Source organism: Cyanistes caeruleus, chromosome 32, assembly GCF_971803275.1.
Source record: "Cyanistes caeruleus chromosome 32, bCyaCae1.hap1.1, whole genome shotgun sequence".
NCBI classification, from domain to species: Eukaryota; Metazoa; Chordata; class Aves; order Passeriformes; family Paridae; genus Cyanistes; species Cyanistes caeruleus.
Genome location: NC_141733.1, coordinates 2,445,566 through 2,469,894, shown reverse-complemented (window position 1 = coordinate 2,469,894; position 24,329 = coordinate 2,445,566). Strand labels below are relative to the sequence as shown.

General features: G+C 67.1%; 1 protein-coding gene across 1 annotated transcript; it reads right to left on the bottom strand.

Annotated features, from left to right (window-relative positions):
• Positions 1-1,276: 1,276 nt before the first annotated feature.
• KIF5A (kinesin family member 5A) lies at positions 1,277-23,485 on the bottom strand. Its single transcript, XM_086870500.1, has 29 exons — positions 22,883-23,485; positions 20,235-20,322; positions 19,618-19,691; positions 19,412-19,516; positions 19,265-19,313; positions 18,696-18,751; positions 18,494-18,581; positions 17,607-17,731; positions 16,957-17,061; positions 16,358-16,506; positions 15,819-15,967; positions 15,391-15,596; positions 15,076-15,144; positions 14,274-14,480; positions 12,210-12,356; positions 10,323-10,511; positions 9,635-9,752; positions 9,096-9,163; positions 8,601-8,710; positions 7,216-7,317; positions 6,653-6,713; positions 6,496-6,567; positions 4,881-4,985; positions 3,519-3,732; positions 2,669-2,777; positions 2,259-2,329; positions 2,128-2,155; positions 1,975-2,063; positions 1,277-1,668 (listed from the first exon to the last, which is right to left on the bottom strand). Exons 1-28 carry the CDS (start codon positions 23,009-23,011, stop codon positions 1,985-1,987), a joined length of 3,072 nt encoding a protein of 1,023 aa, XP_086726626.1. The 5' UTR covers positions 23,012-23,485; the 3' UTR covers positions 1,277-1,668; positions 1,975-1,984.
• Between the last annotated feature and the right edge of the window lie 844 nt (positions 23,486-24,329).

Sequence of the window (24,329 nt, the reverse complement as noted above, 5' to 3'; positions counted from 1 at the left end):
CAGGTGGGGCCAGGATGAGTGGGGCTCCTCGGGGTTGGTGTTGGGGCTGCTGCTGTTTCACACCTCCACTGATGAGCTGGCACCCACGGGTTCCCTGAGGACACCGAGCTGGGTGGGATGTGGATCTGCTGCAGAGGGATGGGGCCAGGCTGGAGGCTGAGGATGGAAGCAGCAGGGTGAGGTCACCCAGCAGGGTGAGGGTCCTCAAGGCCAGGGCCCGGCTCCTGCACTGAGCCATGGCCATGGAACGCGCCAGGCTGGGGGAGGAGAGGCCAGGGAGCGGCTGGGGACAGGGGCTGGACATGAGCCGATGTCACCGGCTCAGGAAGAGGGACCAGCAGGAGCAGGGCTGTGCCTGGCCCCTGCTCTGGGCACTGCTGTGGCTGCACCTCCAGGGCTGTGCCCAGCTCTGGGCCCCTCCTTTCAGAGGACTTTGAGGAGCTGGAGCGTGTCCAGAGAAGGGAGCAAGGCTCAGGAAAGGTCTGGAAAATGCCTGCTGAGGGAGCTGGGGGTGTTCAGTCGGGAGAGGAGGGGGCTCGGGGGGGACCCCATGGCTCTCCACTGTCCCTGACAGGACGTGGCACAGAGGTGGGGCTGGTCCCTCCTGCCCTGTCCCGAGGACACCGCCTTAAACCGCGCAAGGGAGAGCAGGGTTGGGATCAGGAGATGTTTGACCCTTGTTTTGGTGTGGGAAGGGGCTGCCCAGGGAGGTGGGGGCAGGTGTGGGGTGTCCCCGGGGGGTTCAAGAGCTGCGACACCTGCGGGGACACAGGACCACCACTGGGACCCCCGGGAAACCAAGAGGGAGCATCTGATCCCCACAGGGACAGGTGTGACCCCAGAGGTGATCCCAGGTGTGACCCCACAGGGCCAGGTGTGATCCCATAGGGACAGATGGGACCCCATAGGGACAGATGGGACCCCATAGGGACAGGGGTGACCCCACAGGGACAGGAGTGACCCCAGGGGTGATCCCAGGTGTGACCCCACAGGGACAGGTGTGACCCCACAAGGACAGGTGTGGCACCTGCAGAGTGCCCCGTGCGGGGGGGTCCCACTGCCCCCTCCCCAGATCCCCTGTCCTCCCCTGCCGTGAACGCCCGGTGTTCCCCCATCCCTGGAACGAGCCCCCCCACAAATGCCCCGAGTGAGCCCCTCCCCCAAATGCCCCCGTTGTGACCCAGCCCCCCTCAGCCCCTCTCAACCCCCTCAGCCCCCCCGGCTCCCCTCAGCCCCCCTCAGCCCCCTCAGCCCCCTCAGCCCCCCCAGGCTCCTCTCAGCATCTCCAGCCTTTATTGAGCCTCCGGCCGCGCTGGGCGGGACATGCAGCGCTGGGGGGGCGGGGGGACACGGGGACCCCCCCGCCAGGACGGTCCCGTGGAGGGGGGGCACAGCCGAGATGCCAAGCGGGGGGACCCGGGGGGTGCGGGAGGGGGGCTGCCCCCCCTTGTGGGGCCGGGCCGGGGGGGCGACATTCTCCAGGTCCGCGTTAAGGCAGCTCGGGCGGCCCCCGGCACCGCCCCCACACTGGCCGGGCCCCCCGGGATTGGGGTGACCCGGGGGGGTCCTGGTGAGGAGGGGAAGCCCCCCCGGCACGGGGCGAGCGTGGCACGAGCACAGGACACGGGTGACACCTGGACATGCGAGCGGAGCCGGGTCTGGCAGCACCTGCGGGGGACAGGCGGCTTGGGGGGGCCGGAGCCACCCAGGGCGCCCCCCGAGAATGGGGGGGACCCGAGACCCTGCAGGGCTCGGAGGGGGCACCGAGGGGTGTGGGGGAGGTCTGGGAGGAGTGGGGTGCAGGGATTTGGGGGAATCCGAGGGACAGGGGAGGGCTGGGGGGCACCCAGGGAATGGGGGGATGTGGGAATGGGGGGATGGAGGGGTCGGGGTCACTCGAAGGACGATGGGGGGGATGCCCGGGGGTCCCTGAGGTGAGGTGGGAGGGGGGTCCCGCACCCGGAGGTCCCGTACCGGGGGGGCATTAACTGGCTGCCGTCTCCTGGCGCAGGGGGAAGAGTTTGGCCGCCTCCTCGGCCTCGCAGGCGCAGGACAGGTCACTCCTGGGGGGGCACGGGGTGTCAGCCGGGCCCCCCAAGCCGAGACCCCCCAGCCCCCGCCCCTCACCTGTTGTCATTGATGTCTGTCACGTTCCCTGCAAGGAAGAGCAGCAGCTCCAGTGGCGGCGCTGGGGACACCCCACCCCCATGACACCCCCCCCAAAACCGGGGACACCCCCACGCCGCGGCCCCCCTCACCATTATCCACGTTGAGCTGCTGGTAGGAGTCCGGGGGGCTGCTGGAGAGCGTGGGGGGGCCGCTGGCAAAGCTGGGGGAGGGGAAAGGGGGACAGAGAGCTTGAGCCCCTCCCCGGGCACTGCTGGCACCAGGGGGCCCTGCTCCCTCTCCACCCCCTCGGGAACCTGTGCCTGCCCCCCCTTCCCACGGAACCCCCCCCCGCCCCTGCACACCCCGGACCCCAGCAGCCCTCCCCTCAGAACCCCCCTCCCCTGCACCCCTCCTGCCACCCCGGGGCCCTTCCACGCCCCCTGCACCCCCTGTGCCTCCCTCCCCTCCCCCCAGCATCCCCCACACCTCCCCTCACCCCCCACGCAACCCCTGTGCCCCCTCCGCGCTCCCTCCGAGACCCCCGATCGCCCCCACTCACAGGCCGTGGGGGCCGGGCAGGGGTCCCGCCCCGGGGTACCCCTGGAAGAGGCTGTTGGTGTAGCTCAGCCCGGTGGGCGACGGCACCTGTCCCGGCCGCACCGGCTTGGCTGGGGGGGCACGGAGGGTGAGGGGCGCTGGCTGGCACCCGGCACCCCCAGGGAGCCCCCCAGGGTCTGTGACACCCCCTGGGCCGGACCCTCTGCCCTTGCAGGGGGTGTCAGCCCCAGGAACCCCCACGCACCCCAGAGCGTGCCAGGATGGGTACCCACCCTGCACCCCCGTACCCACCCTGCACCCCCGTACCCACCCTGCACCCCCCATACCCACCCTGCACCCCCCGTGCCCATCCTGCACCCCCCGTGCCCATCCTGCACCCCCCCTGCCCATCCTGCACCCACCCTGCACCCCCGTACCCACCCTGCACCCCCCATACCCACCCTGCACCCCGGTACCCATCCTGCACCCCCTGTGCCCATCCTGCACCCCCGTACCCACCCTGCACCCCCGTACCCACCCTGCACCCCCGTACCCACCCTGCACCCCCTGTGCCCATCCCGCACCCCCCGTGCCCATCCCGCACCCCCCGTGCCCACCCTGCACCCCCCATACCCACCCTGCACCCCCGTGCCCACCCTGCACCCCCCGTGCCCACCCTGCACCCCCGTACCCACCCTGCACCCCCGTACCCACCCTGCACCCCCCGTACCCACCCTGCACCCCCCGTGCCCACCCTGCACCCCCGTACCCACCCTGCACCCCCCGTGCCCACTCTGCACCCCCCGTGCCCACCCTGCACCCCCCGTACCCACCCTGCCCCTCTGCACCCCCCTGCCCGGTGCCCCCCGTACCGATGTGGGCTCCGGGTCCCCTCCGCGCCCCCCGGGCCCTCACGGCCTCCCGGATCCGCTCCACCTCCTGCTGGTAGCGGCGCTTGTCCAGCCGCGCCCCCTCCTTGGCCGCCCTCAGCGCCCCCTCCAGGGCCTGCACACGCCCAGCCGTAGCTCGCAGCCGCTTCTCCAGCTTCGGAAGCTCACAGCGCAGGTCTGCATTGTCACGGACCAGCTGTGCGACACGTCAGTACCGGCACCGGCACCGGCACCGGCACCGGCACCGGCACCGGCACCGGCATCCACACACACCGGCACCGGCACCGGCACCGGCACCGGCATCCACACACACCGGCACCGGCACCGGTACCGACATCCACACACACACCGGCACCGGCACCCGCACACACCGGCACCCGCACACACCGGCACCCGCACACACCGGCACCGGCACCGGCACCGGCACCGGCATCCACACACACCGGCACCGGCACCGGCACCGGCACCGGCACCCGCACACACCGGCACCGTCACCGGCACCGGCATCCACACACACCGGAACCGGCACCCGCACACACCGGCACCGGCACCGGCATCCACACACACACCGGCACCGGCACCGGCATCCACACACACCGGCACCGGCACCGGCATCCACACACACACCGGCACCGGCACGGGCACCGACAGTGACCCGCTCCGATTCCCACAGTGGCACCGGCACCAGGCACCCACCAGCCCAGCCCCACAGCGGCGGGGGCAGCCCCAGGTGCCGACAGCCCCCCGCCCCCAGCAGTGCCTGGGTGGGGGTCCCGGTGCCCCCAGCAGTGCCTGGGTGGGGGTCCCGGTGCCCCCAGCAGTGCCTGGGTGGGGGTCCCGGTGCCCCCAGCAGTGCCCCATGTCCACATGCAGCAGTGGGGCCGTGGGGGGGGGCAGTGGGGGGGGGGGGGCTGCGGGGGCGCAGGGAGTGAGGGAGGGGCTCCACAGCCGGGGGGGGGGGCAGCAAGGTGCCATCAGAGTGGTGCCCCCCACCCTGCAAACCCGGGGGCTTCGGGGGGCAGAGGAGATGGGGGGGAGGGGGGTCCATTGCCCTCCGCTGGGGGGGTGGGGGGGATTCCCCCCGCGTGGGTGATGGGGGGGCTCGGTACCTTGGACACCCAGAGATCCAACTGGGGAGGAGGCAACGGGGGGCAACAGAGCCGGCATCAGCGAGGGGGCCGGGGGTCACCCCGGGGGGGGCAGGATGGAGCAGGGTGGGGCAGGAGGGGAAGGGGCGCTGGGGGTGAGGCCGCAGGGGGCACCAGGAAAGCAAGGGGAGGCTGCAGAACTGGAGGGGCCCTGGGGTGGGGACCCCCTGTCCCCCCCCGTGCCCCCCTCACGCACCTGTTTGTGAACCTTTGTAAGCTGCTCCAGGTTGTTCTCAAGAAAGGAAATCTTCTGCTTCTGGGAGTGGAGCCCCCCACTGTCCTCGGGTTCCAGCTCTGCGCTCTGGGGGCACGGGGACCCCCGTCAGAATCAGATCCCTCCACTGGGAAACCCCTTCCCTTCCCTTCCCTTCCCTTCCCTTCCCTTCCCTTCCCTTCCCTTCCCTTCCCTTCCCTTCCCTTCCCGCACCTTCCCGCACCTTCCCGCACCTTCCCGCACCTTCCCTTCCCTTCCCTTCCCTTCCCTTCCCTTCCCTTCCCTTCCCTTCCCTTCCCTTCCCTTCCCTTCCCTTCCCTTCCCTTCCCTTCCCGCACCTTCCCGCACCTTCCCGCACCTTCCCTTCCCTTCCCTTCCCTTCCCTTCCCTTCCCTTCCCTTCCCTTCCCTTCCCTTCCCTTCCCTTCCCTTCCCTTCCCTTCCCTTCCCTTCCCGCACCTTCCCTTCCCTTCCCGCACCTTCCCTTCCCGCACCTTCCCTTCCCGCACCTTCCCTTCCCTTCCCTTCCCTTCCCTTCCCTTCCCTTCCCTTCCCTTCCCTTCCCTTCCCTTCCCTTCCCTTCCCTTCCCTTCCCTTCCCTTCCCTTCCCTTCCCTTCCCTTCCCTTCCCTTCCCTTCCCTTCCCTTCCCTTCCCTTCCCTTCCCTTCCCTTCCCTTCCCGCACCTTCCCTTCCCTTCCCTTCCCGCACCTTCCCTTCCCGCACCTTCCCTTCCCTTCCCTTCCCTTCCCTTCCCTTCCCTTCCCTTCCCTTCCCTTCCCTTCCCTTCCCGCACCTTCCCTTCCCTTCCCTTCCCTTCCCTTCCCTTCCCTTCCCTTCCCTTCCCTTCCCTTCCCTTCCCTTCCCTTCCCTTCCCGCACCTTCCCGCACCTTCCCGCACCTTCCCGCACCTTCCCTTCCCGCACCTTCCCTTCCCGCACCTTCCCTTCCCGCACCTTCCCTTCCCGCACCTTCCCTTCCCTTCCCTTCCCTTCCCTTCCCTTCCCTTCCCTTCCCTTCCCTTCCCTTCCCTTCCCTTCCCTTCCCTTCCCTTCCCTTCCCGCACCTTCCCTTCCCTTCCCTTCCCTTCCCTTCCCTTCCCTTCCCTTCCCTTCCCTTCCCTTCCCTTCCCTTCCCGCACCTTCCCGCACCTTCCCGCACCTTCCCGCACCTTCCCGCACCTTCCCTTCCCGCACCTTCCCTTCCCGCACCTTCCCTTCCCGCACCTTCCCTTCCCGCACCTTCCCTTCCCTTCCCTTCCCTTCCCTTCCCTTCCCTTCCCTTCCCTTCCCTTCCCGCACCTTCCCGCACCTTCCCGCACCTTCCCGCACCTTCCCGCACCTTCCCTTCCCTTCCCTTCCCTTCCCTTCCCTTCCCTTCCCGCACCTTCCCGCACCTTCCCTTCCCTTCCCTTCCCGCACCTTCCCGCACCTTCCCGCACCTTCCCGCACCTTCCCGCACCTTCCCGCACCTTCCCGCACCTTCCCTTCCCGCACCTTCCCTTCCCCCATCTTTGACCCCACACTCTCCCCACATCCTACTTTGATTGTTCCCCCTTTTCCCCCCTTTTCCCCCCTTTTCCCCTCCTTTCCCCCCTCACTTTCTTGACTCGAGTCGTGACGTCTTGAACAAACAGCTTGCGCAGGTTGTGGAGGGTCTGGAGTTCACGGGCCTGGTGGGGGGTGAGGGGTGAGGGGTGCACGGGGACCCCCAGACCCCCCCAGGCTCCCCTGAGCTCCCCAGGCCCCCCCACCTACCACGGTCTCCTCCAGCCCCTTGAGGTCCTGCTTGGACTGTTCGTGGCGCTCGTAGAGGAGCCTGGGGGGCAGGGACCCCAAAGTTAGGGGGACTCAACACAAGGGGGGCACCCCTGGGTTTGGGGGGGGCAACCCAACATTGGAGGGGGTCAATGAAAGGAGGGGAGAGCATCCCAAAGTTGTTCTTTCACTTCAAACTTGAGGGGGGCACCCCAAGTTTGGGGAGGTCACTGCAAGGATGGAAATGTCCTTCCATGGTTAGGGGGGGTCACACCAAGGTTGGGAAGCACCTCAAAGTTGGGGGGGTCACTTGAAGGTTGGGGGCTGTCAGGGGGGCTCTGGGGATCAGGTTTACAGTCCCAAGGACAGGTCCTGGGGTCCCTGGGGTTTGGGGTTCCTGGGGTGTCAACGGGGGATGGGGTTGGGGTCCTGTGGTGAGGCCCTGGTGGGTTCTGGGAGTTGGGGTTGGGGTCCCCAGAGGGATCCCGGGGAGCCCTGGGGGTTGGGTTGGGGTCCCGAGGAGAGCCCCAGAGGCCCCTGAGTTGGGGTCCTGGGGGTCTCACGTGAGCTCCTGCAGCCGTGCAGCCTTGGCCCTCTCCTCTGCCCGCAGAGCCTCGTGCTCTGCCCGCAGCCGCTCCAGCTCCAGCTCCAGCTTCTGGTTCTGGCTGTGACAGACACACCAACATGGGTCAGGCATGGACGGACATGGGGACAGGACAGATGGACAGATGGACACAGGAGCAGGATAGACAGACGGGTGAGGGAAGGATGGGTGGACAGAACAAGTTTTGGGGTCAATGGGTCAGAGCTGGATGGAAAGATGGATATGGATGGGGAGAACAGGTGGATGGACAGGGGGCCATGGATGGACAGACCTAGGGTCAGGGGATGGACAGACTGATGGACATGAGGTCAAGGGGGATGGATGGATGATGGATGGATGGATGGATGGATGGATGATGGATGATGGATGGATGGATGGATGGATGGATGGATGAATGGATGGATGGATGGATGGATGGATGATGGATGATGGATGATGGATGGATGGATGATGGATGGATGGATGGATGGATGGATGGATGGATGGATGGATGATGGATGGATGGATGGATGATGGATGATGGATGGATGGATGGATGGATGGATGATGGATGGATGGATGGATGGATGATGGATGGATGGATGATGGATGGATGGATGGATGGATGGATGATGGATGATGGATGGATGGATGATGGATGGATGGATGGATGGATGGATGATGGATGGATGGATGGATGGATGGATGGATGGATGGATGGATGATGGATGGATGATGGATGGATGGATGGATGATGGATGGATGATGGATGGATGGATGGACGGACAGACGGACGGACAGACGGATGGATGGATGGATGGATGGATGATGGATGGATGATGGATGGATGGATGGATGATGGATGGATGGATGGATGGATGGATGGATGGATGGATGATGGATGGATGGATGGATGATGGATGATGGATGGATGGATGGATGATGGATGGATGGATGGATGATGGATGGATGGATGGATGGATGGATGGATGATGGATGGATGGATGGATGGATGATGGATGGATGGATAGATGGATGGATGATGGATGGACGGACGGATGGATGGATGGATGGATACAGGGATGGATGATGGATGGAGAGAGATCCACGAGAGGATTGTCCTTGCCTGCCCCCACTGTCCATCCCTCCAGGGATGTCAGGGAAGGAACAGGGCTGGGTGAGGGGTGGAGCGGGGGGACAGCCTGGACACAGCTGAGATCAGGGTCAGGTTCAGGGTCAGGGTCAGGGTCAGGGTCAGGGTCAGGGTCAGGGTCTGGCCTGGGTTGGGGAGGGGTCAGGCCCAGGTGAGGTTCATGTTGGGGTGGGGTCAGGGGTCAGGGCTGGGGTCTGGCCAGGACCACTCACTCCCGCAGCTCATCGATGGTTTTCTGCCGCTCGTTGACCTCATCCCGCAGCCGCGCCAGCTGCTTGTGCTGGGCCTCGCGCTGGCTCTCGAGCTGCAGCTCCAGCGCCGCCTGCACCCACACGGGGCCTCAGCTAAGGGCACCCCGAGCACCCCCGGGCACCCCAACAATTCCTGGGCACCTCAGCACCTCCCAGGGACCCACACACCCCAACGTCTCCTGGGAACCTCAGTGAGCCGCATTCACAGCAAGTTCTTGGAGCTGACATCTCCCAGAGACCCTACACCCCTACACCTCACAGAGATCCCAACACAGCCCAACCTCCCCAGCACCCCACAGGGACACCCACAGCCCCCCAGCACCCCAGGGACCCTCACCCAACTCGAGCACATCTCACACACTGTAAGAACCCCCAGCTGCTCCCCCCCACCAAATCCCCACACCCTTCAGGGACCCCGAACCCCCCCGGGCTGCTGTGCCCCCCTGCACCCCTCACCTTGACCTCGTCTGTGTCCTGGGTCTCATCCTGCTCCCGCTGCTTCCGAGCTGCCCCCTGTGCGGCCTCTGTAGGCCCCAGCAGGACAGACAGGGACCCCTCAGCCCCCCGAATCCCCTCCATGGCCCCCAGCCCCCCATACTCCCCCCAACTCCCCCATGCTCCCCATCCCCCTGAGCCCCCTGTACCGCCCCATACTCCCCCAGACCCCCGTGTCCCCCCACCCCTGTGCCCCCCATCCCCCTGAGCCCCCTGTACCACCCCATACTCCCCCAGCCCCCCGGGTCCCCCCACCCCTGTGCCCCCCATCCCCCTGAGCCCCCTGTACCACCCCATACTCCCCCAGCCCCCCTGGGTCCCCCTGTGCTGCCCATTCTCTCCCCATTCCCTTGAGCCCCCTGTGCTCCCATCCCCCCCATCCCCCTCCCACTCCCCTGAGTCCCCACCCAGCTCCTGCAGCCGAGCCAGACCCCGCTCCCCCCATGTCCCCGGACTCCCCCCGAGGTCCCGCACTGTCCCCAAGCCCCCCGCGCCCTCACCCTGCGCCTGCAGCCGCGCCAGCTCCTCCCCGAGCGCGTCGTGAGCCTCCTCCAGGTGCCGCTTGCGCAGCTCCAGACTCTGCGCGTACTCGGTCAGCGAGCGGATCTTCGCCTCGTGCTGCACCGGCACCGGCACCGGCCTCAGGCTCCGCCCGGGGGGCACCGGCACCCCCCGGCACCCGCGGGCACCCCGGAACTCCCCCAGCACCCCGACACCATCCCCCCCGTCACCCGCGGGGGCACCACCCTGGTGATCCCCAGCCCCAGGACCACCCTCCAGGTGCCCCCCACCACCCCCAGGGGCATCACCCCCACTGGCACCCCCAGAGCCACCGAGCCCCCACCACAGGGGAGTCAAACCCCCAGGTCACCAAACCCAGGGTCACCCAACCCGAAGAGCCACCTAACTCTGGGCCCCCTCAACCCTGAGGTCACCAAATGCACAGCCAAGAAATCAGGGTCACCACACCCTGGGGCCACCAAAACCTGGGGTCACAGAACCCCTAGGCCACCAAACTCTGGGGACACCAAAGCCTTCAGCTGCCAAACCTCGGAGCCGCCAAACCCTGGTGTCTCCAAATCCCAGGGACACAAAACTCTGAGCCACCAAACCCTGGAGCCACTAAACCTTGTGCCACCAAACCACAGGGTCCCCATGGCAGTGGCACTGCCCGCGCCCCTGGCACACCTGGGAGATGAGGAGCTGGCAGGAGGACAACTCGCGCCCCGTCACCTCCAGCTTGCGGTGACACTCGACCTGCAGGTTCTCCAGCTGCCGGCAGCGCTTCACCACCGACTTCACCTCGGACTTGATCTTGCTGATGTAGAGCCGAGCAACCGCGAACTCCTCTTCGATGGCCCCGCTCACCTCCACAGGCTGGGCACGACAGCGGGCACAGGAATGGCACGGTGTGGGTACAGCATGGCACAGCACGGCACAGGTGAGTGCCACACACGGGTACAGCATGGCACAGCACGGCACAGGTGAGTGCCACACACGGGTACAGCACGGCACAGGTGAGTGCCACACACAGGTACAGCATGGCACAGCATGGCACAGCATGGCACAGGTGAGTGCCACACACAGGTACAGCATGACACAGCATGGCACAGGTGAGTGCCACACACGGGTACAGCATGGCACAGCACGGCACAGGTGAGTGCCACACACAGGTACAGCATGACACAGCATGGCACAGGTGAGTGCCACACACGGGTACAGCATGGCACAGGTGAGTGCCACACACGGGTACAGCATGGCACAGGTGAGTGCCACACACAGGTACAGCATGGCACAGCATGGCACAGGTGAGTGCCACACACAAGTACAGCATGGCACAGGTGAGTGCCACACACAGGTACAGCATGGCACAGCATGGCACAGGTGAGTGCCACACACGGGTACAGCATGGCACAGCATGGCACAGGTGAGTGCCACACACGGGTACAGCATGGCACAGCATGGCACAGGTGAGTGCCACACACAGGTATGACACGGCGCAGGTGAGTGCCACACACAGGTACAGCATGGCACAGCATGGCACAGGTGAGTGCCACACGCAGGCACAGCATGGCACAGCACGGCACAGCATGGCACAGGTGAGTGCCACACACAGGTACAGCATGGCACAGGTGAGTGCCACACACAGCATGACATGGCACAGGTGAGTGCCACACGCAGGCACAGCGTGGCACGGGCACAGCATGGGCAGCACACAGGTGTGGCACAGCACGGCATTGAATGGTGCGGGCATGGCACAGGCACAGTGTGGCACAGGCACATCCCACACACGGCTGTGGCCACGTGGGGATGGCACCCACGGGGGGTGGCACGGTTGGGACGTTACGTGGTCACTTCACACACCTGGGCATGGTGTGGGCAGTGCAGGGCCATGGTGTGGGCATGGTGTGGCACAGGCAGCGCAGCCCGGCACGGGCTGGGTGTGACACTCACAGGGGTGTCGTGGCACGGGCGTCACAGGGATGTGAAATGGGCACGGGATGGGCACGGGATGGGCACGGGATGGACAGGGGATGGGCATGGGATGGGCAGGGGATGGACACGGGATGGACACGGGATGGACAGGGGATGGACAGGGGATGGGCATGGGATGGGCAGGGGATGGACACGGGATGGGCAGGGGATGGACAGGGGATGGGCATGGGATGGACACGGGATGGGCATGGGATGGACACAGGATGGGCACAGGATGGACACAGGATGGGCACGGGATGGGCACGGGATGGGCACGGGATGGACACGGGATGGACACGGGATGGGCACAGGATGGGTAGGGGATGGACACGGGATGGACAGGGGATGGGCACGGGATGGACACGGGATGGACATGGGATGGACACGGGATGGGCATGGGATGGACACGGGATGGACACGGGATGAACACAGCACAGGAAGAGCACACAGCTGGGTGTGACATGGCACAGCTCTGCTATGGGCACTGCATGGCACGGGCAAGGCAGGAACACACCACGCGTGGGGAGGGCACGGCAGGGGCACGTCCCACACAGCACAGACCCCCCAACCCGTGCCCCCCGTGCCCCCCGTGCCCCTCACCAGTTTGATGTCACCGCTGCCCACGAGGGCGCTGAGCTCGCTCAGGTCCCGCAGGAGCCCGTTGAGCACCTCGGCTGCGCGGCGGCGCTGCTGCCCCCCGAGCTCCCGAGCCCGCGACAGCTCCGACTCCAGCGACAGAGTGGTGGCCTGCAACACCGACAGGGCTGGGCTGCCACTGGGGACAGCGGCACCCGGCACCCCTCGGGGACCCCAGGGCCACCAGGGGACAGCGGCACCCGGAACACCCCGCGGGTCCAGGTAAGGCAGCACCTCCCGGGCACCCCCACACCTGAGAACCCCAATGCTCCCAGACACCCCACAGCACCCCCTGTGCCCCCACCGATACCCCCGGCACCCCCACGGCCCCTCACACCCAGCACACCCTGCCCCAGCAGCCTGGCACCTCCAGCTCCCCCTGCCTTAACCCCCGCTGCCTGGGCACCCACCAGGGCACCCACAAACCCCAACCCAGGGCACTCCCAGCACCCCCTGGCACACCACCAGTGCCCCAGTACCACCCAGTACCACCCAGTCCTGCCCATCTTGCCACCCTCAGCACCCCTCAGTGACCCTGGAGCCACCACTGTGGCACCACCCCCGGCTCCCCAAGATCCCACCCGTGGGGTGCCTCAGAGCACCCAGTCTGGCATCCCAGTTTAAGGTAAGGGTTCCCCAGTTTGGGCACTGGTTTGAGGCAGGGGAGAATGCCCTCTTCTGGTCAGGGGGGTATCTCTTTTTTGGAGTGTGCCTTGATGGGAGGGGGAGTCCCCTGTTTGGGGTCTAGTTTGGGATTTAAGGGGCTCCCAGGTCTGAGGCTCCTGTTTTGGGGTTTCCCTGGCTCACAGCATCCCAGTTTGGGTTTGGGAGTCCCAATTTGGGCCTGGGGGAGGGGGCTGTGGGAGTTGCTGTGTCAGAGGATGGAGGTCCCAATGGGCTCCACATAAGTTTCCCAGGAGAGGAAAACTTTTAGGGAGTTGAGGAGCCAGTCTGGGGTTAGCAGTGGAGTCTAGGAGGGATCTCAGCAGGGATCCCAAGTGGGTTCTCAGTAGGAGCCCACTGGAGATCCTGGTCAGACACCCATGGGGACACCCATGGGACACTGCAGTGTGACTGTGGAGCCCTCAGCAGGAATCCCCACTGGATGGCCATGGGTATTCCCAGTAGGATCCTGCTGGGAATCCCTGCTGGGTGCCCATGGTGGCTCTCAGTTGGTTTCCAGTGGATTCACAGTTGATGAGCCCCTTTGGGGTTCCCAGTGGGGGAGTCTCAGCGGGGATCCCAGCTGATGGGACGGAGGCTCCCACTTGGACCCCACTGGGTTTCCTGTTGGGTTCCCAGCAGGACCCCACTCGAATTCCCAGTGCAAGATCTCAGCAGGGTTCCCAGCTGGATTCCCAGTAGGATCCTTTTGGAAATCCCCATTGGGTTCCCCTGGGAATTCCCAGCAGGACCCCATTGTGAGTCCCTGAGGGGACACCCAAGGAGGTTCCCAGCAGGACCCTGCTGGGTTTTGCCGTGGTGTTTCCCTGTTGGGTTCCCAGTAGGACCGCACTGGGTTCCCAGTTGTGCTCCCTGTTGAGTTCCCCATTGATTTCCCATTTGGGTTTCCTGTTGAGGTCCCCACTGCATTCCCAATTGTGTTCCCTGTTGGGTTTCCCATTGATTTCCCCACTGGGTTCCCCATTGGGTTCCTCATTGATTTCCCAGTTGGTTTCTCCATTGGGTTTCCCAGTTGGGTTCCCAGTTGAGTTCCCAGCTGGGTTCCCAGTTGGGTTCCCAGTTGGGTTCCCAGTTGAGTTCCCAGTTGAGTTCCCAGCTGGGTTCCCAGTTGGGTTCCCAGTTGGGTTCCCAGTTGAGTTCCCAGTTGAGTTCCCAGTTGGGTTCCCAGCTGGGTTCCCAGTTGGGTTCCCAGTTGGTTTCTCCATTGGGTTTCCCAGTTGGGTTCCCAGTTGAGTTCCCAGCTGGGTTCCCAGTTGGGTTCCCAGTTGGTTTCCCCGCTGGGCTCCCAGCCCAGTCCCACTGAGCCCCCGTGGGCTGTCCTGGGTGTCCCGGTGGCTTTCCCACCTCGGTGCGGGCCAGCTCGTCTGCGAGCCGGCGGTTGTGGCGCCCGGTGTCCTCAGCCTCCTGGGCCTTGCGGTCGTAGCTCCGCGCCAGCTCCTCCAGCGCCGCCAGCACCTCGGTGACCTCGGCCCGCGCCGCGCCGTGCTCGGCCCGCAGCGCCGCCAGCTCCCGGCGCGCCGCCTCCCCCCCGCCCCGCGCCGCAGCCAGCACCTGCGGGGAGCCACAGTGGCCACCGGGCTCAGAGTGGGGGACCAGAGGCGTCCAGAGGTCACAGTGGGGTCCCAGGGATCACAGTGGGGTCCCAGGGGTCACGGTGGGGTCCCAGGGGTCACAGTGGGGTCCCAGGGATCACAGTGGGGTCCCAGGGGTCACGGTGGGGTCCCAGGGGTCTCAGTGGGGTCCCAGGGATCACAGTGGGGTCCCAGGGATCACAGTGGGGTCCCAGGGGTCATGGTGGGCATCCCACAGGAGACCCAAAGGCTGAGGGGGAGGCTTGGGTTGAGAGGTCCTGGGGGGCCCCAAGGACCAGTCCCAGAGTGAGCCAGAGGTCACAGCTGGAGGTCCCAGAAGGGTCCTGGAGGGTCCCTGGGTGGAGTCCCAAAGGAGACCTGGGGGGGTCCCAATGAAGTCACATTGGGGTCCCAGGGGTCAGATTTTGAAGGGTCCCAGGCACTCTGTGTGAAGGGGTCAGGGGGGTCTGAGTTGGGGTCCCAGAGGGGTCCAAGTGGGTCCCAGGGTTCTGGGTGGGGTCCAGGAAGGTCAGTCAGACAGAGGGGGCATCACTGGGTGGGGGCAGGGCCCTCACCTCCTCCTGGTCCAGCATCTGCTGCTTGAGCTTCTCCATGATCTGGCTCTGCTGGTTGATCTCGTCATCCTGGGGGGCACAGGAGGGTCCACAGTGCTCACCCGAGGGGCTGTGGGGGTGGGGATGGGGGGCAGGGGGTCCCGTAGGGAGCTGGGAGCTGCCGGGGGGTCCCAGGAGTCCTGGGATGCTGAGGGTCCTGGGGGCTGCTGGGCAGACTGGGAGGTCCCCAGATATCCTGGGGAGCTCAGGGGTGCTGGGGGTCCCTGGCAGGTCCGGAGGGGTCTCGGGGATCCCCACCTGGCCAGGGGTCCCCACCTTGTCATCCAGCTGCTTGTAGAGCTTGCGGATCTCCTCCTCGTACTTGTGGCGCTCCTCGTCCGAGATGTGGATGACGATGGAGGAGCTGTTGTCATTCAGGGGGGGCTCCTCGGGGGCCCCCCCTTGGCCCTCACCCGGCCCCTCACCCTGCCCCGTTTCTGCCTCAGCCTCGTTCAGCTGCTCCGTCTCGGGCACGGCTTCCCCTGTGTGGGGACACGGCCTCAGTGTCCCCATCGAGGGCTGGGGGACCCCCCGGATCTCGGGGTGCCCGCCAGATCTGGGGGTCCCCTCGCTGCACTGCCGGTGGCCCAGCTCAGCCTCCCCTGGTGAAGGACACGGCCTCCCTCCACTGGGGGCTGTTGGGGTGTGATGGGGACCCCTCCCCACAGCTGGGGTTCCCCCCCAGATCTCGGGGTGCCCCTCACCGCTCCGCCAGCGGCTCAGCTCAGCCTCCAGCCGTGCCAGCGTTTCCCTCAGTGCTTTGTTCTTCTCCTTCTCCTTCTCAAACTTCTTCTTCCACTGCTCGGCCGTGAGCTCCAGGTTCACCGACGCCGTGTTCTTGATCGTCTTGGCCCTGGGGGGCACCCCAAAGCTGGGACCCCCTGCTCCCCCTCACCGGGGGTCACCCGCCCCCCACTCCTCTCCCAAGGCAGCCCCCGTGGGGTGCAGGGGGGGCACTTGGGGTGCTCCGGGTGCGGTTGGGGGGTGGCTGGGACACAGAGGGGGCTCTCGGGGTGCAGTGGGTGAAGTTGGGGTCCAACAGGTGCTGTTGGGGTGCAGCTGGGGTGCAGTGGGGGTGTTGTGGGTACACGGGGGTGCCGCGGGTGCTCTTGCAATGGAAGTGGGGGCGATGAATCCGTGGGGGCACTCGGGCCACGGCAGATGCGGGCTTGGGGTGCAGCTGGGACCAGCCCGGACACCCTCGGGGGGGCGCAGGGAGGTGCGGGACCCCCCAAGCCCCCACCTCTGCCCGAACATGAGCGTGGATTTGGTCTCGGCGTCGTTGTAGCTGGACGGGGAGCAGCAGATGAACATGGTGGTGCGGCAGTTCCCGCCCAGCGAGTCCTGCAGGATCCGCGTCATTTTGCTGTCGCGATAGGGCACGTACGCCTTCTGCGGGGGGAGGGGCGGCGTCAGCGGGGGGACCCCCACAGGACCCCCGGGGGGAGCACATGGAGGGGGCTCAGCGGGGACCCCCAGCCCGGGGGACAGGGGGACACACGGGGACACACGGGGACAGCGGGCTCGGGGGACACACGGGAGGGGACAGGAGGTGTCCCCCTCGCAGGACCCCGGAGGGGACAGGGCACGGGTGGGCAGGGGGCTCGGTAGGGTGGGAGACACGGCGGGGATGGCCAGGGGCGTGTCCCCCACCCCGGGACCCCGGGGGGACACTCAGGAGGTGCAGGTGGGGAGGGGGCTCGGCAGGAGCGTCCCTTCCCCCCCGGACCCTGGGGGGACCGTGGCGAAAAGAGGGGGGGGAGGGCTGGGGGAGGCCCCCGGCTGGGGGACACCGGGGACACACACGAGGGGAGGAGTCCCGGGGGGCTCCGGGGGTCTCACCGTGCCCTCGGCCAGTGCCGAGATGACGTTGCCCAGCGCCGACAGAGACTTGTTGATGTTTTTGGCCTCGTCCAAAACGGCTCCCTCAGCCCCGGTCTTGCTCACCTGGGGGGGGGGGCGGCGGCTCAGGGACCCCCCGTGTGCTCCCCTACCCCCGGGACCCCTCCTAGGGGTGGTCCCAGACCACAACCCAAGGATGCCATCAGCCGAGAGACCCCCCCAGTCCAGACACCCTCCACCCAGAAACCCCCACCCCAACCTGGAGATCCTGAAACCTGAAGGCCCCAAACCCCAGTGTCCCCAGGAAACCCACTGACCCCCCAAGACCCCCCTCACAAACACCAATGTCCCCCCAAAACCTCACAGACTGCCCCAGGCCCCCACCCTCCAAATGCCCCCAAAACTCCAATATCCCCCCTAACTCCATGGTTTCCCCCAAAGGTCTCCACCCTCCCCATGTCCCCCAGAATCTCATGAATGTCCCCAAGCCCCACCCCTGCAGGGGGGACGCCCTCCCAGTGCCTCGGACCCCAGCCCATCTCCCCTGCCCCCCTGGACCCCAGCTCTGCAGCCCCCCAGCTCCAGGGTCCCCCCCACCTTTGGGGTTCCCCCCATCTTTGGGGTTCCCCCCACCTTTGGGGTCCCCCCACCTTCTCACTGCCCGCCAGGTCCACCAGGTAGAGTTTCCCGCTGAGCTTCTGCTCCGTCTCCACGTTCTCCTGCTTGATGTGGATGAGGAAGATGCTGTGGCTGCGGGAGCTGTGCTCGTTCATGTCTGCAGGCATGGGCACACGTTGGGGGCACCCCAGAACGGGCAACGCCCCCGCGGCGCCTCCACTGCACCCCAAAATGGCTCACGGACCCCACAGAGTCCCCCAAGAGTGCTCAAAGACCCCCTGATTCCCCGGGACCCTGAGTCAGCCCAGTGGGTCCTGCAGCACCCTGCGGACCCCTGGAAAGCCCCAGGGACCCCCATAGCTCCTATGGGGTGCCCCATGGCACCCCCGGGACCCCCAGCGACCTGTCCCCAGCCCCCATTACCCCCCAGCTCCTCGTGTCCCCTCGTGTCCCTCACTGGTGACAGCCAGGCACCAGCTGGATGTCCCAGCCCCACCCCGTGTCCCCCAATGTCCCCCAATGTCCCCCAATGTCCCCCAATGTCCCCCAATATCCCCCCCGTCCCCCGTGTCCCCCCGTGTTCCCCCGTGTCCCCCAATGTCCCCCCGTGTCCCCAATACCCCCCCGTGTCCCCCAATGTCCCCCCGTGTCCCCAATACCCCCCCGTGTCCCCCAATGTCCCCCAATGTCCCCCAATATCCCCCCCGTCCCCCGTGTCCCCCCGTGTTCCCCCGTGTTCCCCAGTGTCCCCCAGTGTCCCCAATACCCCCCCCGTGTGCCCCCGTGTCTCCCCGTGTCCCCAATACCCCCTCGTGTCCCCCCGTGTTCCCCCGTGTCCCCCAATGTCCCCCCGTGTCCCCAATACCCCCCCGTGTCCCCAATACCCCCCCGTGCCCCCCAGTGTCCCCATGGCTCTCACTGGTGACAGCCACGTGCCGGTTGGATTTCCCCTCGTCGATGACATCCAGGATCTCCTCGGGGCTGGACACGAAGCGCTCGGTGCAGCCCTGGGGGGGAGCGGGCACGGGGGGCTCAGGGGGCTCAGGGGGGCTCAGGGGGGCTCAGGGGGACCCCAAACCCTCCCCCCCCGAGGGCTCCCCGGCCCCTCCCCTGCCCCTCACCTTGACATAGGGGACCCGGTTCTTGTCCTCGTGCACCGACAGGTTGGTCTTGGTCACTGGGGGGGACAGGAGGGGGGGCTGTGGCCTCCAAAGTGCCCAGGGAGCTCCCAGTGCCTCCCAGTGGTTCCCAGTAACCATCCAGTGCCTCCCAGTAACCACCCAGTGCTTCCCAGTAACCATCCAGTGCCTCCCAGTAACCATCCAGTGCCTCCCAGTAACCAACCAGTGCCTCCCAGTGCTCCACTGCACCCTGCCACTGACCCCCAGTGCCTCCCAGTGCCTCCCAGTAACCATCCAGTGCTTCCCAGTAACCATCCAGTGCCTCCCAGTAACCATCCAGTGCTTCCCAGTAACCATCCAGTGCTTCCCAGTAACCACCCAGTGCTTCCCAGTAACCATCCAGTGCCTCCCAGTAACCACCCAGTGGTTCCCAGTAACCATCCAGTGCCTCCCAGGACCCACCGAGGCCCCCAGGAGCTTCCCAGTGACTCCCAGTGACTCCCAGTGACTCCCAGCGCTTCCCAGGGCCCCATCCCAATCCCAGGATCTCCCTGGGCCTCCCCACTCACTGTCCAGCAGGTCCCGGATCTTGTCCAGGTAAATTTCGAAGTAAGACACCTGGGGGAGGGGATGGGGGTGTCGGGGGCTGGGGGTCAGCCCAGGGCCGGTCTCCCAGTGCTCCCCCCCGAGCTCCTCCCAGTGCTCCCAGTGCCCACCTTGATGTGGAACTCCAGGTTCTCGTCCATGGAGTAGATGTGGTTGAAGATGTCGCGGGCGATGCGGGGGATGATGCCCATCTGCTGGGGGTCGTGCAGCTTCCCCTGCGGGGTGGGGGGGCAGTAAACACCCCAGTGGTTCCAGGGCACCCCCAGGGCACCCCCAGTACCCCCCCAGGCCCCCCAAGCCCCCCGTGCCCCCTCACCTCCATGGTGTGGGTCTTGCCCGACGATGTCTGCCCATAGGCGAAGATGGTACCGTTGTACCCGGCCAGCACATCTGGGGGGGGGTGGAGGATGGGGATGGGTCCTCCGGGACCCCCAAACACCCCCCTGGACCCCCAGGGACATCACAGACCACCCCAAACCCCAAGGGACCCCTCTGGGAATCCCAAGGGTCCCTGACCCTCCCAGATACCTGAGATCACCTCTGAGCCCCTCCGGGATGCCCGAGGCCCCCCAGACACCCCAAAGGACCCCCCAGACCCCGGAGTGCCCCGTGGGCTGCAGGGACCTTCCAAAGGACACCCCAGAACCCCGTGGATTTCAGTGACCCCCCTCAAAGTCCTGCAGAGCCCCCAAGGCCTTCAGGACACCCCCAAGGCCCCCTGCCCAGTGCTCCCTGGTGTCCCCGGGCTGTCCCCAGCCTATCCCCGGGCTGTCCCCAGCCTGTCCCCGGGCTGTGTCCAGGCTGTCCCCAGCCTGTCCCCGGGCTGTCCTCGGGCTGTCCCCAGGCTGTCCCCGGGCTGTGTCCAGGCTGTCCCCAGGCTGTCCCCGTGCTGTCCCTCAGTTGTCCCCACACTGTCCCCACAGGGACCCTCACCCTTGACGATCTGCATGGCACAGGCATGGTACACCTGCTCCTGCGTGGTGTTCGGGGGGAACACGCGGTCGAAGACGTAGGGTTTGCCCTGGGGGGACACGAGGGGACACACACGGGGGTCACTGGCTGGAGAGACCCGCCCAAGGCGCTGGGGGGCTGTGACAGGCTCGGGGCTCCCCTGGCAGGTTCCGGTCAGGTCCGGTGTGTCCCAGTAAGGGAGGTGGGAGGTTGCAGGGGCTCTCGCACTCTGTACCCCTGATTCCCACCCTGAACCCCACTTACATCCCCCCATTCATGGACCCAGCCCCCACGCACCCCAGCCCCCCAATATCCGCACAGACCCCGCTCCCCCTTCCCTCTCACAGACCCCCAGAACTCTCCAGACTCCCCCGTGGATTCTCAGAGATTCCCCAGAGACCCCTGAGCCCTCCACAGACCCCCAAGGACCCACCCAGTCCCCCATACACCAGCACAGAACACTCAGCTCCCCCAAAGACCCCCAGAGGCTCCCCCATAGACCCCCACAGACCCCTTGGCCTCCATATAGACAACCACAGCCCCCCAGCTCTCCACAGCCCCCCATAGGCACCTCAGCCACCCTACGGACCCCCGCAGCCCCTTCCAGCCTCCCACAGAGCCCCACAGACCCCTCCAGACCCCCCCAGCTCCCCATGGACTGTCTTAGCCCCCATAAAACCTGTGGTTTTTAGGAACCCTCAGAGCCCTATAGGCCTCTATAGACCCCCATACACCCCCACAGACCTCCCAGGCCCCGTGTTGACCCCACAGATCCCCCAAATCCTTCAGCCTGCCCCCCCAAACCTCATCCATCTCCACAAGGCCCTCACCCCCCTACAGACCCCCGTAGACCCCCCCTATATCCCCAAGCACCCACCCCGGGTCGCCCATAGATCCCTCAGCCCCCCATCGACAGTCGGACACCCCCAGACCCCCCTACACGCCCAGAGACCCCCGGAGACTCCCCCAGCCCCTGCGAACACCCCCACCCTACCCGGGAGCTGTCCCGGCCCTGGTGCTGAGCCGGGGACACACGGACACGGGGACACACAGACATGGGGACACACGGACACGGGGACACGGGGACACACGGACACAGGGACACAGAGACATGGGGACACACAGACATGGGGACACACGGACATAGGGACACGGGGACACACAGACATGGGGACACATGGCCACGGGGACACACGGACACACGGACATGGGGTCACACGGACACGGGGACACGGGGACACACGGACACACAGACATGGGGTCACACGGAGATGGGGACACACGGACATGGGGACACACGGACACAGGGACACGGACACACGGACATGGGGTCACACGGACACACGGACACGGGGACACACGGACACACGGACATGGGGTCACACGGAGATGGGGACACACGGACATGGGGACAGCCGGCGACAACAGCCCGCGCCCCCGCTCTCCCCGGCCCCCCCGGCTCCCCGCAGCCGCCGCAGCACCGCGGCCCCGCCCGCCGCCGGTCACGCAACCTCTCCGCACCCCCCGCACCCCCTTCTGCACTGCCCCCGCATCCCCCCAGCCCGAACCCGCACCCCCACCCCGCAACGCCCCCCCTGCAACTCCCCCCGCACCCGCAACCCTCCTTCCCCCCGCATTGCGCCGGCAGAGCCGCACCGCGACACCCCCCGGCCATGGACCCCCCTCTGCACCCACCGACACCCCCCGGCCATGGACCCCCCCTCTGCACCCACCGACCCCCGGTCCACGGACCCCCCCCTGCACCCACCGACACCCCCCGGCCACGGACCCCCCCCTGCACCCACCGACCCCCCAACATCCACGGACCCCACCTATCCACAGACCCCCCCCATCCACGGACCCCCCCCTGCACCCACCGACCCCCCATCCACGGACCCCCCCCTGCACCCACCGACCCCCCAACATCCACGGACCCCACCTATTCACAGACCCCCCCATCCACGGACCCCCCATCCACGGACCCCCCTCTGCACCCACCGACACCCCCCGGCCACGGAACCCCCCCGCACCCACCGACCCCCCAAGATCCACGGACCCCACCTATCCACAGACCCCCCCCGTAGCACCCACGAGCCTCCCATCCACAGATCCCCCCCCCCACGCCCCCCCAGCACCCACGGACCCCCATCCACGGACCCCCCCCGCACCCACACCCCGTTGTCCCCCCAGGGACCATCGCTTCCCCCCCGACAGCCCCTCCCGAGCAAGGGGGGCCGTTATGGAGGGGCAGGGGGTGGCGATATATTGGGGGCCTCAGACGCCCCCCGGATGAGCCCCCTAACAAAGGGCAGGGCCGCAGCGCGAGGGGGAGGGGGGGGATCTGCGGCAACCCCCCCCGATCGTGCCCCCCCGGGGGTCAGGGCGTTTCCGCTCACTGTAAACACCCCCCCCCCCCCGCACTGGGCAAACTGGGAGTGCCGGGAGCCTCGGAAATGGGGGGGGAGGAGGGGGAGGGGGGCATGGGCAGAGTCCCGGGGGGCAGTGGCCACACCCAGGACCGCTTCCCCCCCAAAACAGGTTCTGTCCCCAAGCGACAGTGACCCCACTCCGGACAGTTACCCCCCAAATTGGGGATACCGGACACCCCCGCGCCCCCCGCGCTGACTCACCCCCACCACGACGCTGTCGTCCCCCTGGAACACGGGCAGGAACTTGTCCCCCCGCAGGATCTCGGCCTGGTTGAGGGGCCGGAACCGGCACAGAACCTTGATGCTGCACTCGGAGCTGGGCTCGGCCATGGCGGGGGTCGGGGGGCGTCGAGAAGGGGGGCCAAGGGGGCGGCTGGTGCTCGGGGGCGGGGGTGTCACCCGGGGTGCTGCTCACAGCCTGAGGGTCAGGTGGCACCGGGGTGCAGGACGGTACCCGGGGATGCCGAGCGGTGGCCGAGGATGCTGCTCAGAGATGCAGGATGATGCCCAAGGATGCAGGATGCTGCCCGGGTGGTACCCAGAGATGCGGGAGGTTGCTGAGAGATGCCGGGCGGTACCCAAGGGCTCAGGATGCTGCCGGGGATGCAGGATGCTGCTCAGCACTGCAGGGTGGTACCCAGGGATGCGGGGTGGTACCCAGGGATGCAGGATGCTGCCCGCGCTGCGGGATGCAGGATGCTGCTCAGGGATGCAGGTTGCGGGCTGCAGGATGCGGGAGGCGGCGCCGGGCGGGGCTGACGCTCCGCAGCTGCCGCTGTCGCCGCTCCTGTGACCGCTGCTGTCGCCACTGCAGCCCCGGGACCGGGGGGTGGGGGGCCGCCCCCCCGCGCCCCCTCCCCCGCCTTAAGGTGGAGCCGCCCGCGGCTCTTAAGGTGGACTGAATTGGGGGGGGGGGGGGAATCAGCCCTGGGAATGGACCCCCCCAAAGTGCTGATTCACGGCGGGGGGAGCAGGACGGGGCGGGGGTGGGCAGGGGGTCGGCTCAGGGCCAGCCTCCCCCGGCCCCCCTGCTCAGTTTCCCCCCCCCCCCCCCGCGGGAAGGCAGTGGCCCTGACTCATCTCCCCCCGCACACTGGGGACTCTGCCCGGCCCGGTGGTCCCCCACCCCTCCATGTGACCCCCCAAACACACCGGGGGGGACCGTCCGGAGCTGAGCCCGGGGGTCTCCCGCTGGTAAGAAGCGCCGTCCCCCCATAGGTGCCCCCTCAGTGCCACCCGGCCTGTGCGTGCTCCCTGTGCCCCCACCCGTGACTCTGCCCTGAGTGTCCCCCCGTGTCCCCACCGTGCCCCCCCATCCTTGTGCCCCTCCTGTGTCTTCCCGTGTCCCCCGGGAGTACCCCCACTGTGTGCCCCCGTGCCCTTCCGTGTTTCCCCCGTGTCCCGGCGTGCCCCAGTGTGTCTCGCCGTGTCCCCTCGTGTGTCCCCGCATCTGAACTCCGTGCACCCCGTGCGCTCCCCCGGTGTCCCCGTGCGTGTCCCCGTGTGCCCCAACCCGTGTGTTCCCCTCTGTGTCACCCCTGTGTCGCCCCCCGTTCCCCCCCGCGTGTATCCCCGTGGTCACCCCCGGTGTGTCCCCCTTGTACCCCCCGTGACCCGCGCCGTGTCCGTGTGTCCCCTGTCCCGCCCC